The following is a 14,006-nucleotide window of genomic DNA, read 5'->3' on the forward strand; positions in this document are numbered from 1 at the left end:
TGCGTGAGAATACACAACGCTTTCACCTCGTCTCACCAGGAACAAAGAAAACTTGCTTTCAACCTGTCTGAGAAAATATACTCTGAGCACTTTAATAGGAACACCTGTACACCCACTTATTCAGGCGATTATCTAACAAGCAGTGCAATGATTAAATCATACAGAATCGGGTCAGGGGCTTCATTTAATGTTCACATCAACAATCAGAATGGGGAAAGATGTTAGCCAAGTGACCTTGACCGTGGAATGATTGTTGGTGCCAGACAGGGTGGGGTTTGAGTATCTCAAACTGCTGATCTCCTGGTATTTTCACACACTCTCTGGAGTTGGTGTGTGAAAATGGAGAATGGTTGGAGTAGCAAAAAATATCCAGAGAGCAGCAGCTCTGCAGGCACGCCTTGTTAATGAGAGAGGTCAGAGGAGAAGGGCCAGACTGGTCAAAGCGGACGGGAAGGTGACAGTGATGCAAATAACCACGCATTACAACAGTAGTGTGCAGAAGAGCATCACTGAACAAGCATTGTGTCAAGTGGAAGTCTAAAAAATAAGTCAATAAATTCCTAATAAAGTGCTCACTGAGTATAGCTACGCACAAGTACATTACTAACACATTTTTATACAAAACTAAAAACACAAGAAAAATATGACCGTTATTCCATCGTAAAATGCTGAATTGTCTATTCTAGAAACATTTATATCCAACAATTCATGTCATGTAAGGCTTAATGTCAGACATTTCCACCATTAGTAATGATTCATATACTGGCTGATTTGAACAAACATAAGCTGTCAGGAGCATGAAGCCTCACTCCACTCGTTGTTGAAGAGATTCAATAATGTTTATTCGGCAGAGAAAAGCAGCTCAAACATACGGAGCGGCAAAACCAGTTTCAGGGCTCAACTGACACGTCGGCCATAACAACCTGCAAGGTAGTTTACGTCAGTGGTGCTCACTCCTGGTCCAGGAGAGCCGCAGGGCGTGCTGGTTTTTGTTTTCACCTTACTATCAGCTACCAATTCAGACCCAAGAAACCAGATGAGGTGTTAATTGCTCAAATAAAGCAGGTAATCGCTCATTTAAGTGCCGAGTAATAACAAAAACCAGCAGGTCCCGCGGCTCTCCAGGACAGGGAGTGAGGACCAGTGGTTTATATGGTTGTGGGAGCCTCTAAAAGGAGCAAAAGAAGGTGCCGGTTCCCACTTGTGGAAATCTCAGGCTCTCTCCTGTCTTTCTTCACTGCATGTCAAAGTGGTGCTGTTCAGCAGTGCTTTCCCACAGAATGTTCCAGTGTTTTCCCAGGGATTTTCCATCACCCTAACACCAGCCACAGCGGGCTTGGCTCCCTGCATTTCAAGCTGTGATCTCAAGCCGCACCCCTCTGAACTGCATACTTTATATGCCTTCATGTGGACTTTCTAACTATATTTTGCTACCTTGTGACCAATCAACCTATAGGCCAGCAGAGGATGGACACCCCCTTAATGCTCTATTTTGGCCTTGAAGCCCTCGGGGCAATTTTTATTTTGGCCTCCTGCCTTCTGGTTGCGGATTCAGCGGCCTGTGAAATTTTGGCAAAAGCGTCCTAACCCAAGAGAAAAAAAAAGGCCTGTTGGTACAGGAAAAATATTAACATTTTGAGAATACCAAGTATTCTGCCATCATGCTAAATGACAGTTGCGGTATTTCTGACTGACAGTGGCTTCCTGCCTCCACATTAGGCAGAGACACCTGAGAAATGGTCATTATTCGGAGGTCAATAAAGCTACTTTAATTTCCTACTTTCCCATTAGCACCTATACACATTTCACAGTTTTTGTCTCAGTTCCTTAATGACTCACCCATGGGTAAATATAACAAATATAAATAAAATCATCCTATATGAACACACATCCCCTGGGAGATGTACACTTAGAAAGAGGGGTTAGGTGATACCAGAACTCTCAAAGGTCTCTGGGAAGACCTGGAGCGTCAAGCTTCCAATTCACAGAGAGAAGAGCGAGTGGCGTGCCAGTTGCGTAGGAAAGGGGGAACTCTGGGATAGATGAAGGCCAGGGGAAGTCCACCGTGGGCAGCATCCAGCTCCAGAGAGAGATAGCTGTTGATGTGCAGCTCCACACGCATGTATCTCAATAAACTGCAGATTATCGATCGGAGCCTGGGCAAAACCGCTTTCAGTCACTGAAGCTCCCCGGGCGGACATTTTCCTGTCTAATCTGATCACTGTCGGAACGCGATGAAGGTTAAAAGAGAAAAACTCCGAATGAAACCAATTCATCATGCGAGGAGTGTCAATACAGACACCTATTTTATGTGCAATTTCAGTAATAGTGCACACATACAAAACATGAGACACTCATGATACCGAACGCACATCAGCACTCCTCAGTTCCCATTTCCACAGATTGTAGATTCAAACAGGATTTTTTAAAAATATGATTCTTTTCTTAAAAGAAATAAGAACCGAGACCTTGCCGAGAAAGAGGTGCCCAGGTGGACAGATATTGAATTTCAATCAAAGAGTTTTGTAAAAATCTGACAACTGGCATCCACACACAGCATGCTTGATCAACGCCGAGCTTAAATTGAGAATTTTTCAAGCCGAGTTTAAACTCCTACAGAATGAAGAAACCCCCCCCCCCCCCCCCCAAAAAAAAAAAAACCTCAACCACAGCGGCACCTCATTCACTCGCATGAAAAGCAGCGTTTAAAAACAAACTTTTACAACGCAGGAGAGGAGGAGCGGACCAACACTGTGACGCAGCGAGACCGCTGGCCTTTCACGCTAATTGCAGCTGTGACAGTGGAATGCACACCAGACACAAGCTTTATTTCTGCTCTGCCCTTTTTGGTAGATCTTTAGAATAAATTACAGTAGAGAAAAATGGGCAATTTCATGCACTTTTTCTACATTTTATCCAAAAGAAAGCAGACCTCAGGGAGGAGCTGCTGCACAGTGAACTTGAACAAAACTGCTGATACGAAACACTAACCTACTCACTCTCTACAAACTGGCACTAACACTAACCTACTCACTCTCTACAAACTGGCACTAACACTAACCTACTCACTCTCTACAAACTGGCACTAACACTAACCTACTCACTCTCTACAAACTGGCACTAACACTAACCTACTCACTCTCTACAAACTGGCACTAACACTAACCTACTCACTCTCTACAAACTGGCACTAACGCTAACCTACTCACTCTCTACAAACTGGCACCAACACTAACCTACTCACTCTCTACAAACTGGCACTAACACTAACCTACTCACTCTCTACAAACTGGCACTATCACTAACCTACTCACTCTCTACAAACTGGCACTAACGCTAACCTACTCACTCTCTACAAACTGGCACCAACACTAACCTACTCACTCTCTACAAACTGGCACTAACACTAACCTACTCACTCTCTACAAACTGGCACTAACACTAACCTACTCACTCTCTACAAACTGGCACTAACACTAACCTACTCACTCTCTACAAACTGGCATTAACACTAACCTACTCACTCTCTACAAACTGGCACTAACACTAACCTACTCACTCTCTACAAACTGGCACTAACACTAACCTACTCACTCTCTACAAACTGGCACTATCACTAACCTACTCACTCTCTACAAACTGGCACTAACACTAACCTACTCACTCTCTACAAACTGGCACTAACACTAACCTACTCACTCTCTACAAACTGGCACTAACACTAACCTACTCACTCTCTACAAACTGGCACTAACACTAACCTACTCACTCTCTACAAACTGGCACTAACACAAACACTACTCACTCTCTACAAACTGGCAGTAACACAGCCCTACTCAATCTCTACAAATTGGTGCAAGTAACATACTCATTCTCCACCAGCTGGGTCAGGCACTAACTGGCTCAATGTCTACCAGCTTGCTAGAACTTGCTCAATCACTAACAGTAACCTAAACCTCTTACACAAACCTGTTCAGTCTCTACTGGCTAGTGCTAGCACTAACCTGCTCAATCGCTATTGGCTAGTGCTAGCACTAACCGACTCACTTTCTTTGAGCAGGATGTTATCATTAATCTGCTCAAACTCTACCAGCGCTGACCTATCCAAAGGTCCAACAAGGTCCATTATGTTTTTTTTGTGCCAAAAATAATGCTCTTAATCATTTAATTAGCTGAAACATTTGTATAAGCACCAGCTACAGGGACAGACTGCAAGAGTATCCTTTATTTACTGTGCTCAAGTACAGAAGCAAACCAGCATAGTTTATAGCAGGGCTACTCAATCTTCCCCAGAAAGGGCCGGTGTGGGTGCAGGCTTTTGTTCCAACCAAGCGCTTACACACCCGATTCTACTAACCAAGGTCCCTAGCCTGCACCCACACTGGCCCTTTCTGAAAAAGATTGAGTATCCCTGGCTTATAGGGATTTCAGGAAACTAAAACTATGGTAATTAGTTGGAACAAAAACCAGCAAGCAGACGGGCCCTCCAGGAGTGGCGTTTTGCACCAGTGGTGTATAAGCAGCTCTGATCTCTTTTGAGTTAGGCTCCAGGAACAGGGTTGGGCAGCTGTGCTCTAGCTGTTGAATGAGGTGTGCTTGGTTAGGGTTGGAGTGAAAAGCTACAGGAGGGTAGATCTTCAGGAACAGGTTGGGTACCCCTGCACTAGCCAGACATCTACGAGCTGGCTGGGAACACTTAGCCTGCTCGATCTCAAAAAGTTAGGTGTGGGCACTAACCTGGTCGATCTCTATGAGCTGAGCGTTGGCACCGGGCCACTCGATGGCCACTTTGACGATGTCAGAGGGAGGAGGCATGGCCGTGCTCTCACGCCACGCTGCATATGAGAGCGAGAGAGAGAGAGAGACAGAGAGACAGAGAGAGAGAATTAACAGAGCCTTCTCCACAGTACAGCCAAAACATTAATAATGCAAACAAACTCGGGCAGGAGCAGGAAAGCTGTGAAGACTTGTGTGCATAACAGGTGCGGGAGACTCGATCACACAGCCCTTCCGCGGAGGCCTGCGGGGAGACGGCGCGAGACAGGTGTCTTCCGGATGAGTCCATCCCGAAATCGGCGCCGCTGTCACTAACTCTGACGCAGCTCCGCCGCACAGCATTCTGAATGGCGGTCTGCGTGCCAGCCACGCCGGGGGTAACCTCTCCCCAAAACCGACATGTAGCTGTGAGATTCCTCCAGCGCTACAATAAATTCACTGAGGCAATTTCAACAAGAGGCTAGAGTTGGCATAAACATGGCGTGAAACAGCAGCGAGAGGGAGAGAAAGAAATGTTCCCATATCAGAGCTACAGCACACGCTTTTACAACCACAGGTGCTGACACAGAGGCTGAAGACTTACAAGATATAAGACCTGGACAACCGTGTCAATGAGTACAGAGAGTGGGTGGTGTAAGAGCACTATTAGTACAGAGAGAGGGTGGTGTAAGAGCACTATTAGTACAGAGAGAGGGTGGTGTAAGAGCACTATTAGTACAGAGAGAGGGTGGTGTAAGAGCACTATTAGTACAGAGAGAGGGTGGTGTAAGAGCTCCTGTTAGTACAGAGAGAGGGTGGTGTAAGAGCACTATTAGTACAGATAGAGGGTGGTGTAAGAGCACTATTAGTACAGAGAGAGGGTGGTGTAAGAGCTCCTGTTAGTACAGAGAGAGGGTGGTGTAAGAGCACTATTAGTACAGAGAGAGGGTGGTGTAAGAGCACTATTAGTACAGAGAGAGGGTGGTGTAAGAGCACTATTAGTCCAGAGAGTGGGTGGGTGCCTCCAGTTCAGGGAAGTGTAACCAGGGTAACCAGGCCTTCCGCACAGACCCTGCATCGCTAGTACAGCAGCACAGCGCCTCCCGCAGGCTACAGCTGCACCCTGGATTCAGAGAGCACAGGGACCTCCAGAACCCAGCGCAACACAGGGACCTCCAGAACCCAGCGCAACACAGGGACCTCCAGAACCCAGCGCAACACAGGGACCTCCAGAACCCAGCGCAACACAGGGACCTCCAGAACCCAGCGCAACACAGGGACCTCCAGAACCCAGCGCAACACAGGGACCTCCAGAACCCAGCGCAACACAGGGACGTCCAGAACCCAGCGCAACACAGGGACGTCCAGAACCCAGCGCAACACAGGGACCTCCAGAACCCAGCGCAACACAGGGACCTCCAGAACCCAGCGCAACACAGGGACCTCCAGAACCCAGCGCAACACAGGGACCTCCAGAACCCAGCGCAACACAGGGACCTCCAGAACCCAGCGCAACACAGGGACCTCCAGAACCCAGCGCAACACAGGGACGTCCAGAACCCAGCGCAACACAGGGACCTCCAGAACCCAGCGCAACACAGGGACCTCCAGAACCCAGCGCAACACAGGGACCTCCAGAACCCAGCGCAACACAGGGACCTCCAGAACCCAGCGCAACACAGGGACCTCCAGAACCCAGCGCAACACGGGGACCTCCAGAACCCAGTGCAACACAGGGACCTCCAGAACCCACCGCAGCACAGGGAGTTCCAGAGAGCCATTCAACACACAGGTCCCACTAAAGACAGACCAGCAGACAGCCTCAAACAAAGGCAGGGGCGAGGGCAGGGCAGGGGTGCGCAAGCTTCGTACCGCCTTTGTTTTGGGAAACATCCGTACCCTCGACTCAACATTAACAATGTCTGGAAAGGGCTCAACAGGCACCAGAACAGCCCGAGTCCCAGAATCCCCGGCGGCCGTGGCCCGCTGCCGACGGGGTCAGGAAATGCCCTCTGGGCACACACCGGCTTAGCTTGTTTACAACTCTGTTTTTCGTTTCTCTTTTGGGAACGCAATGGCCGGGTCGGACATGCCCTCTGCAAAGACTTGAGGGCTATCCAAGACCGCAGAGTCCCTACATTCTGAGCGCCTCCGATTTACCATGAGCTGGTTCTTTCGATGCAATTACAATTACGTAACTTCAAAACGAAAGTCTTTTCCAAAGACTGTTCAAGGTATTCAGAAAGGCTTCCAATGGCAAATAAGTGCTCCCAGAGTTCCTCTGTAAATAAAGTGCCTGCACAGCAGCCTCAGAACGCCACTTCCAGCCCCCGGGATATTTAAGCCTCCATTTTCTGGGATGAAGCAAACTCCAGCAGGAAATCAAAGACATACTTCAAAGGCTCTGTGGGTTTCGAGGAATTTAGAAAACCACAATTAAGCTGTAATCAATAAAGATAACAGAACACAACTACACTGGTGTTGAGCAGATATCAACTGAATGCCAGCATTGTTGTCTTTGGTTATCTGAACACACGTACACTGGCGTTCAGCTGATCTTTGTACAAATACAGCTACACCAATGTCCAGTAGATAACCAAATACAACTATACTAGTGCAGAGCAGATAACCAAACACAACTATGGCAGTGTTCAGCAGATAACCAAACAGAACTATGGCAGTGTTCAGCAGATAACCAAACACAACTATGGTAGTGTTCAGCAGATAACCAAACACACCCATGGCAGTGTTCAGCAGATAACCGAACACAACTACACCAGTGTTCAGCTACTCTCTATATTAACCCAGCTACACCAGTGTTGAGCTACAGTAGTCTCTGTATGAACCCAGCTACACCAGTGTTGAGCCACAGTAGTCTCTGTATAAACCCAGATACACCAGTGTCCAGCTAGTCTCTATATGAACCCAGCTACACCAGTGTTCAGCTACAGTAGTCTCTGTATGAACACAGCTACACCAGTGTCCAGCTAGTCTCTATATGAACACAGCTACACCAGTGTTCAGCTACAGTAGTCTCTGTATGAACACAGCTACACCAGTGTACAGCAACAGTAGTCTCTGTATGAACACAGCTACACCAGTGTACAGTGACAGTAGTCTTTGTAAGAACACCACCGTGGGAAAGGCAGACACGTGCAGCACAGCTGAGCTCCAGATGGACAGCTGCAGCATGGGAACTTTCCGGCTGCATCTCAGGACCCAAGAGCCTAACTGTGACACGGCATTCTCCAAACAAAAATCAACCAATCAGCCACAACCAGCAATGCCTTACAAATTCCAGAAACAACTTGAACACGTCAAACACGTTAGGGAATTCTGCACAAAACTTCTGTCGTTGTTTTTCTTTTTGTTTTTTCACCCCAGAAAGCTCTTGGCTGCAGCAGAACTTGCTCTGGGAGAACAATGGCGGCATGTTCTGGAGCGCAGCGGGCCAATGCGGGAGAGGCAGGCCAGTAATTAAGAGAAGGAAGTTCCCGCTCACACGGGCCGAGCGGGTGACAGAGGCGCCTTTGTTCGGGCCGAATTGAGAAGTCCGCTCTCTGTGCGCAGAGACACTTGTGCCCTTAAAGAAGGACCTCCAGATGAAAGTTCTGAGAAGCTTAGACCCCTCGCGTTCAGGCAGCCAAATTAATCTTGGCTCGTTATAAGAATGCAGGCCTTTCCGTGAGACCTGTTGTACCCCTTCTAATCTGGAAGTCTTGTGCTGACGGACATTTGCGCCGATCGAATGTGAGAGTGAGGGCATGGGGTCAGCTGGGGGAGGCATTTCACAGGACTTCCAATAAAACCCACCAGCTTAACCCTCCGTGCAACTCCGAGCTCGACTTGCTTTAGCACTCACTGCTTGTTTTCCTTCGCTAAATGAAAATCTGTGCGTGATTTCCCTGGTCCAGCGTTTTCACGTAGCCTCGCTGCGGAGCCCTTGCTCGCAAGTCTCTCTGAGAACTTCTGCTAAACACGCACGTCACGGCTACTCGAGGCCGCGAGGCTCGTTAAAACAGGCCCACGCACCCCGGGGCGGGGGGGGTTCCGAGGACCCGCCCCGAAGTGAGCACCTGGCGATGGGCGGGGGGGGAGCGGCGCCGGCAGGAAGTGGGCCGGTCCGAGCAGCGCTCAGCGGGCGCGGCTAAGCTAAATTAAATGAAACGCGGCGTGAAGCGCGTTAGCAACATGTCCCACTCGTCCGAAAGAGTATTCCTGTATTCTTTTTTTTGTTATTCTTCTTATTTTTATTATATAGACATTGCCGCACTGTTTAAATTGTTGTTAACACAATGTTGCTTGTATTTCTTGTTGTTTGTATACATATTCCGCTTCCTTTCTGTATGAATGTTTCGGCAATATATACAAATGTATTTCATGCCAATAACGCATTTTTTATTAGACAGAGAGAGAGACCGAGACAGAGAGAGGATAAGAGAAACACCGTTTACTAGGCGCGAGGGTCCCATGCTTTGCTGGGAAGGGTGAGACATTGAAACGTCTCAACATTTGTCATTGCTAACAGTTTTTAAAAAATGAAGAAGAGAAAAAAAAACAGAAAAAAAAAAAACCTCCAGGGCAGATGGAGCGAATTAATACTGTGAGACACTTCCTCTCACTTTGGTCCCGGAGGAGTCTCCCGGGTCCAATAACTCCTACCATCCGCCCGGCTCCGGAGGAAAGAACCCAAACTGCGGCCAGAGCAGCGTTATTGGAGCGGGCTGAGGAGGGCGAAGACGTGGTAATTAAACGCCCAGGAATAAACAGTGCGGCTTCTGCCGGTGCAGGGCAGAGGGGCGAGCGCCGTGTTGTCTGCGATCGCACCTGTGGGAAAGGTTGTCGAGAGGGGCAGGAGGGGCCAGGGGCCAGGGGCCGGGGGCCGGGGGCCTGAGGGGAGTGGCCAGAAACTCTGCCTGACAGAAAATCAATAAGCAGTGAAAGCAGGGATTGAAAACAGATGCTCTTCAAGGCAAAGAAAGGGCTGGCCTTACTACAGCCAGAGTGCACTTTGCTGTAACACAGCGAACACAGGCTGAACATGAATGTCTATCAGCTGGAGTCAGTACAAACAGAGTGTCTACTACCCCATAACACAGCAGACACAGGCTGAACATTCCTGTATCAGCAAAAACAGTGTCCTCCAAACCAAAACACAGTGAGCATGGTCTAAATATTCAGGCTAATCGGCCCAGACAGCACAGCGGAAACACAGCTCCCTCTACCCCATAGCACAGTGAGTATTCACCCCGACTGGCAGACACAGAACCTGCCCAAGGAGCCATCCATCATCCAGGCTCTTCCTCCCGACCATCCAAATGGCAATATCGTACAGCATGTGTTTTACCGGCACACTGCAGGGGGTGGGTCTGAGGGGGAAATGGCGGACTCACAGCGAATCAGTCGGGGCTTACACCAGCATCACCACAGGCAGGACACAACCTCCGCTGTTTTATGTCCACATCTAGGTCCTGCTAGCTTCCTGTTTATGGTTTCCTGCCTCTGGTTTTATTTCAAACAGAATCTCTCCTGAGACCAAAACCCAAACTAAACCTGCAGAGAGTGGTAAATTATGCATAACCTAGCCCTTCTTTGGTTCCTGTTTAAAAATTGCTTGTTTTTTTTTGCTATTTGCATTTAAAAGGATTGAAGCTTTTGTTTATAAACATAATGGAGCAGTGCGCCATGGGACTGCTGGTTCTCAGGCTATTTTCCGTCTCTCTTTCTGAAGGGGCAGTTGAGTGTTTCGGTATCTAGGGGTGCGGTTTTAGGAGTCGCTAACTTGATTTGAAACCATGGCATTCGGCTGAATGCGAATACATTACTGCAAATCCACAACCGTGAAACCCACAGCCCTGGACACCAACAACAGTCAACGCCCCTTCAAAAAGGCAAACTCTGGGGGCCACAGAGTGCCAGCAATCCCACAATACATTTCTCCGTTGTACTTATAAAATGCCACAGCCTTTAGAAATGTGAAAACAAGGTAAGCCATTTTGAAACAGAAGCAAAATGACAGAACCTCTTCATGTCCAGTTCTCCGCATTCTGAGTTTGATGGATGGTTCCCTTGAAGGGACGGACACCTTACCTGATTACGAAGTGTAGAATGGGCTCTTCACCTCTGATCTATCTCAGGTCGTGACTTTCAAACCATAGCTTCAGCACATCTGGAAACAGGAAATATGACTCAATGAATTGCAATAAATAAGCATTCCTTAAAAAAAACCGTGGAAACCAATCTTGGAAACAAACCTGGCAGATAAAGATACTACTGTGTCGAGTTAGAAAATATTGCCCAAAATCAGGGCTGCCCAACCCTGTTCCTGGAGATCTACTACCCGGTAGATATTCATTTTTACCCTAATTTGGCATATCTGGTTCTACAAATTAGTAGCTCATGATCTCTGTTGAATGAGGTGTGCTTGCTTGGTGTTGGATTGAAAACCCACAGGAACATAGATCAAGGAACAGGTTTGGCCAGCCCTGTCCAAAATACTGTAGCCAAAACCTGATTCAGGAATGGACACTGCACCATCAATCCATTACCTAACCAGTTTATTCTTGGTCAGGGTGCCAGGGGGGTACTGAAGCCCATCCCAGCGTATAGTGAAAGGTAGGAATACACCCTGGACAGGTCGGCAATCTATCGCAGGGCACTGCACTGCACCAATGTTATGAAATGGAATGGTAAAAGTACGGTAAGTTTGATCAACTTGTTGCACACTGAAGGATTGTTAGGTTTTACAGAACCGAAACCAAACGTATTTTGTATATCAATCAGCGCCAGCACTCCTAAAAGCCTGAGGATAAACCAGCGACAGCTTCTTCATCATCATCTTCATCACCACCCTCACTAAGCATAGTGTGTGGGCTGCCAGATCAAAGATGTAGCTGTGGATCCTGGTTACTCTGGCAACCAATGACCTACCTAGACTGTAAACACATTTCTGCTTGGTGTTCCAACTGCCTCAAAAATGAGCGAGCCCACCAACTTAGCTCGACACACCAGGTAACACCGCAGATCATGATCTCTCGGTCTCTTATTTGGTCTGGAGTCTAGACTGACTCAATACCTCTACGTCCTCTTTGCAAGGATCTGGACAAGATGAAAGCTTTCCTACTGCAGTGTTACAGCATCAACAGGTTCCCTCGGAAAACTGAAGTCAATTTACTGCCGTCTGCCCCGTTTACATTTGATGAAAATCTTGGTTCAATGTACATCGGCGTCAAGCTATAATGTTAGCTACTAGAGCTAACACAATTTGATAAGCACAATAATACCATATAATAATTTACTACATGTCGGGATTAATCCGGCACAGTATCCGAAATGCCGCACGTTAACCTGACGAAGCACCGTTATCATTGAGAATAACTGGACGCATGGCTCACAATCAAGTGAACCCACAATAGATACCTAGCTAGCGGGCTCAGTGATACGGCTGTTGAATTCAATTACACCAAGTCACTTATTCTGATAGCAACGACATTTTGATCAATAGTGACCGGTATCCAATCACATGGATCCAGTGTTGTAACAAAATGTCTACACCACATCACACCACTGCATGCATCGTACGACAAAAAGCCTTTTCATTTGTTTGATGTTCACCAACTGGTGGGTTTTTATACGTAATGTTTGCTAGCCTCCAAACCAGATTTTTAGTTTATCCGTCAAAATTATCCAGAACAATGTGTCAAAAAAATAGGTTGCTAACGTGAATGCATGTTATCTTCAACTGAAAAAGAAAATCCCAAATTTACAAATGAATAGAAATAAATAAAAGTAGTCTCTATAAAACATATTGGTAATGTATCGGTGTTATTTAACTAGGATGCGGTCAAATCCTGCAAAAATACCATTAGCTAAGGTTATAGATAACGTTCCCAATCGTACAGCAGAGGCATGAGGGACAGCAAACTGGCAGCATCAATGGGATTTTCTACAATATCTCTGTACTGGCCCCAGACAGCGATCGCTGCATTTGAAATCTATCGTTAGCTAGGTACTGCACTATGTTAAAACAAAATATAAAAAACATTTAATTACCCATCCATTCCTAATGTCATTGATCAGCAATGCAAACGCTGGTCAGCTGAATGGATAGACTAGCTAGGTTGTCTAGCTAGCAGTTAGTGTGGGAGGGTAACTAGGCTGCAGGCTAGCGAGCTAGCTAGTATTCGCTATATTATTAGCTAGGAAGCAAGTGAAAACCGACACGGGGCAAGTAGCTATACATTAATCCGAACGAGCTAGGAACTATTGATTCTAAACATTACATTTGGCAAGCTAGCCAGTTAGAGGGGAAATCTAAAGCAGAAAACATTCAACAGATTGCACATATAACAATAGTGTGAACAGAGCACAGGGAATCATTTAAAAACAAAATGCGTTCACAAATCTATAAAATTATCCAGCCAATATCGTTCATTCGTAAATCGACAGCTAGTGCTACCTGTGAGCATTCCGACTGGGATAACTTAGCGCGAAGTAACGTTCGGCTAATTATCTGGCTTGCTGGAGTGCATCTAGCAATATTTTACAGCACTCTCAAGCATGAGACTCACAAAGCCGGGCTAGCAATCTGGCTAGCTAGCAACCAGGATGAAAAAAACTAATCTCACTCACTGGGTTCAACAATAGCCGATTTATTTGGATATTGCTAATATAGCAAGCGGGTAAACTGCGACATTGTGTCCCGTCTTGTATTGTTAAGCAAGCAAACGGTTTCATGTCATCAGGTTCGCAATTGCTCCTTTGAAAAATTAACTGACTGGTGAGAACACTTACCCCATTTAGCGCGACCATTCGCAATTTCGTATTATGTTCTATGGAGAGAATAACTTCAAGCAAGATGATACGAGGACACGCCTCAAAGGCGTGACCTCACCCAATGTTGAACTGGCTATTGGTTCCCAACGGTATCCACTCCAATGTTCGCGCAGTGATTGGATTATCTGCGTCACGATTGATCATAATGAGCAGACTAATACATTTTTGGAGTCGATGCCAGCTGCCTGCAACTGTCCTTTACTGGTACATCATGGGCTCTTACCTTTACTGTAGAACACCGCAGTCGGCCATCTATTGATCGGAAATGAACCGAGCCCATGGCAATGCAATTACTCTCTCAAAATGCACGACGCACAGTGGACTAGTACAAGGAAAGTACTAGGCTCGGGGTTTGAGAAAAACGGCGTTTGAGAAAAACGGGATTTGAGTTTGCGTTCGAATGGGAGTTATTAGCA

At 46.8% G+C, this 14,006-nt stretch overlaps 1 protein-coding gene across 3 annotated transcripts in view; it reads right to left on the minus strand.

Moving 5' to 3' along the window:
• elmo2 (engulfment and cell motility 2) overlaps positions 1–13,590 on the minus strand; it is a 41,380-nt gene extending 27,790 nt beyond the window's left edge. For all 3 annotated transcript variants that reach the window (XM_061220483.1, XM_061220481.1, XM_061220480.1), the window contains exons 1-3: positions 13,549–13,590; positions 10,846–10,924; positions 4,738–4,835 (exon numbers count right to left, since the gene is read on the minus strand). In XM_061220483.1, the coding sequence (XP_061076467.1) occupies positions 4,738–4,815 (78 nt within the window). In that variant the 5' untranslated portion in view covers positions 4,816–4,835; positions 10,846–10,924; positions 13,549–13,590. The remainder of the gene's footprint in view (positions 1–4,737; positions 4,836–10,845; positions 10,925–13,548) is intronic.
• Positions 13,591–14,006: the final 416 nt, after the last annotated feature.

Source organism: Conger conger, chromosome 14 (genome assembly GCF_963514075.1).
Source record: "Conger conger chromosome 14, fConCon1.1, whole genome shotgun sequence".
Taxonomy (NCBI): Eukaryota; Metazoa; Chordata; class Actinopteri; order Anguilliformes; family Congridae; genus Conger; species Conger conger.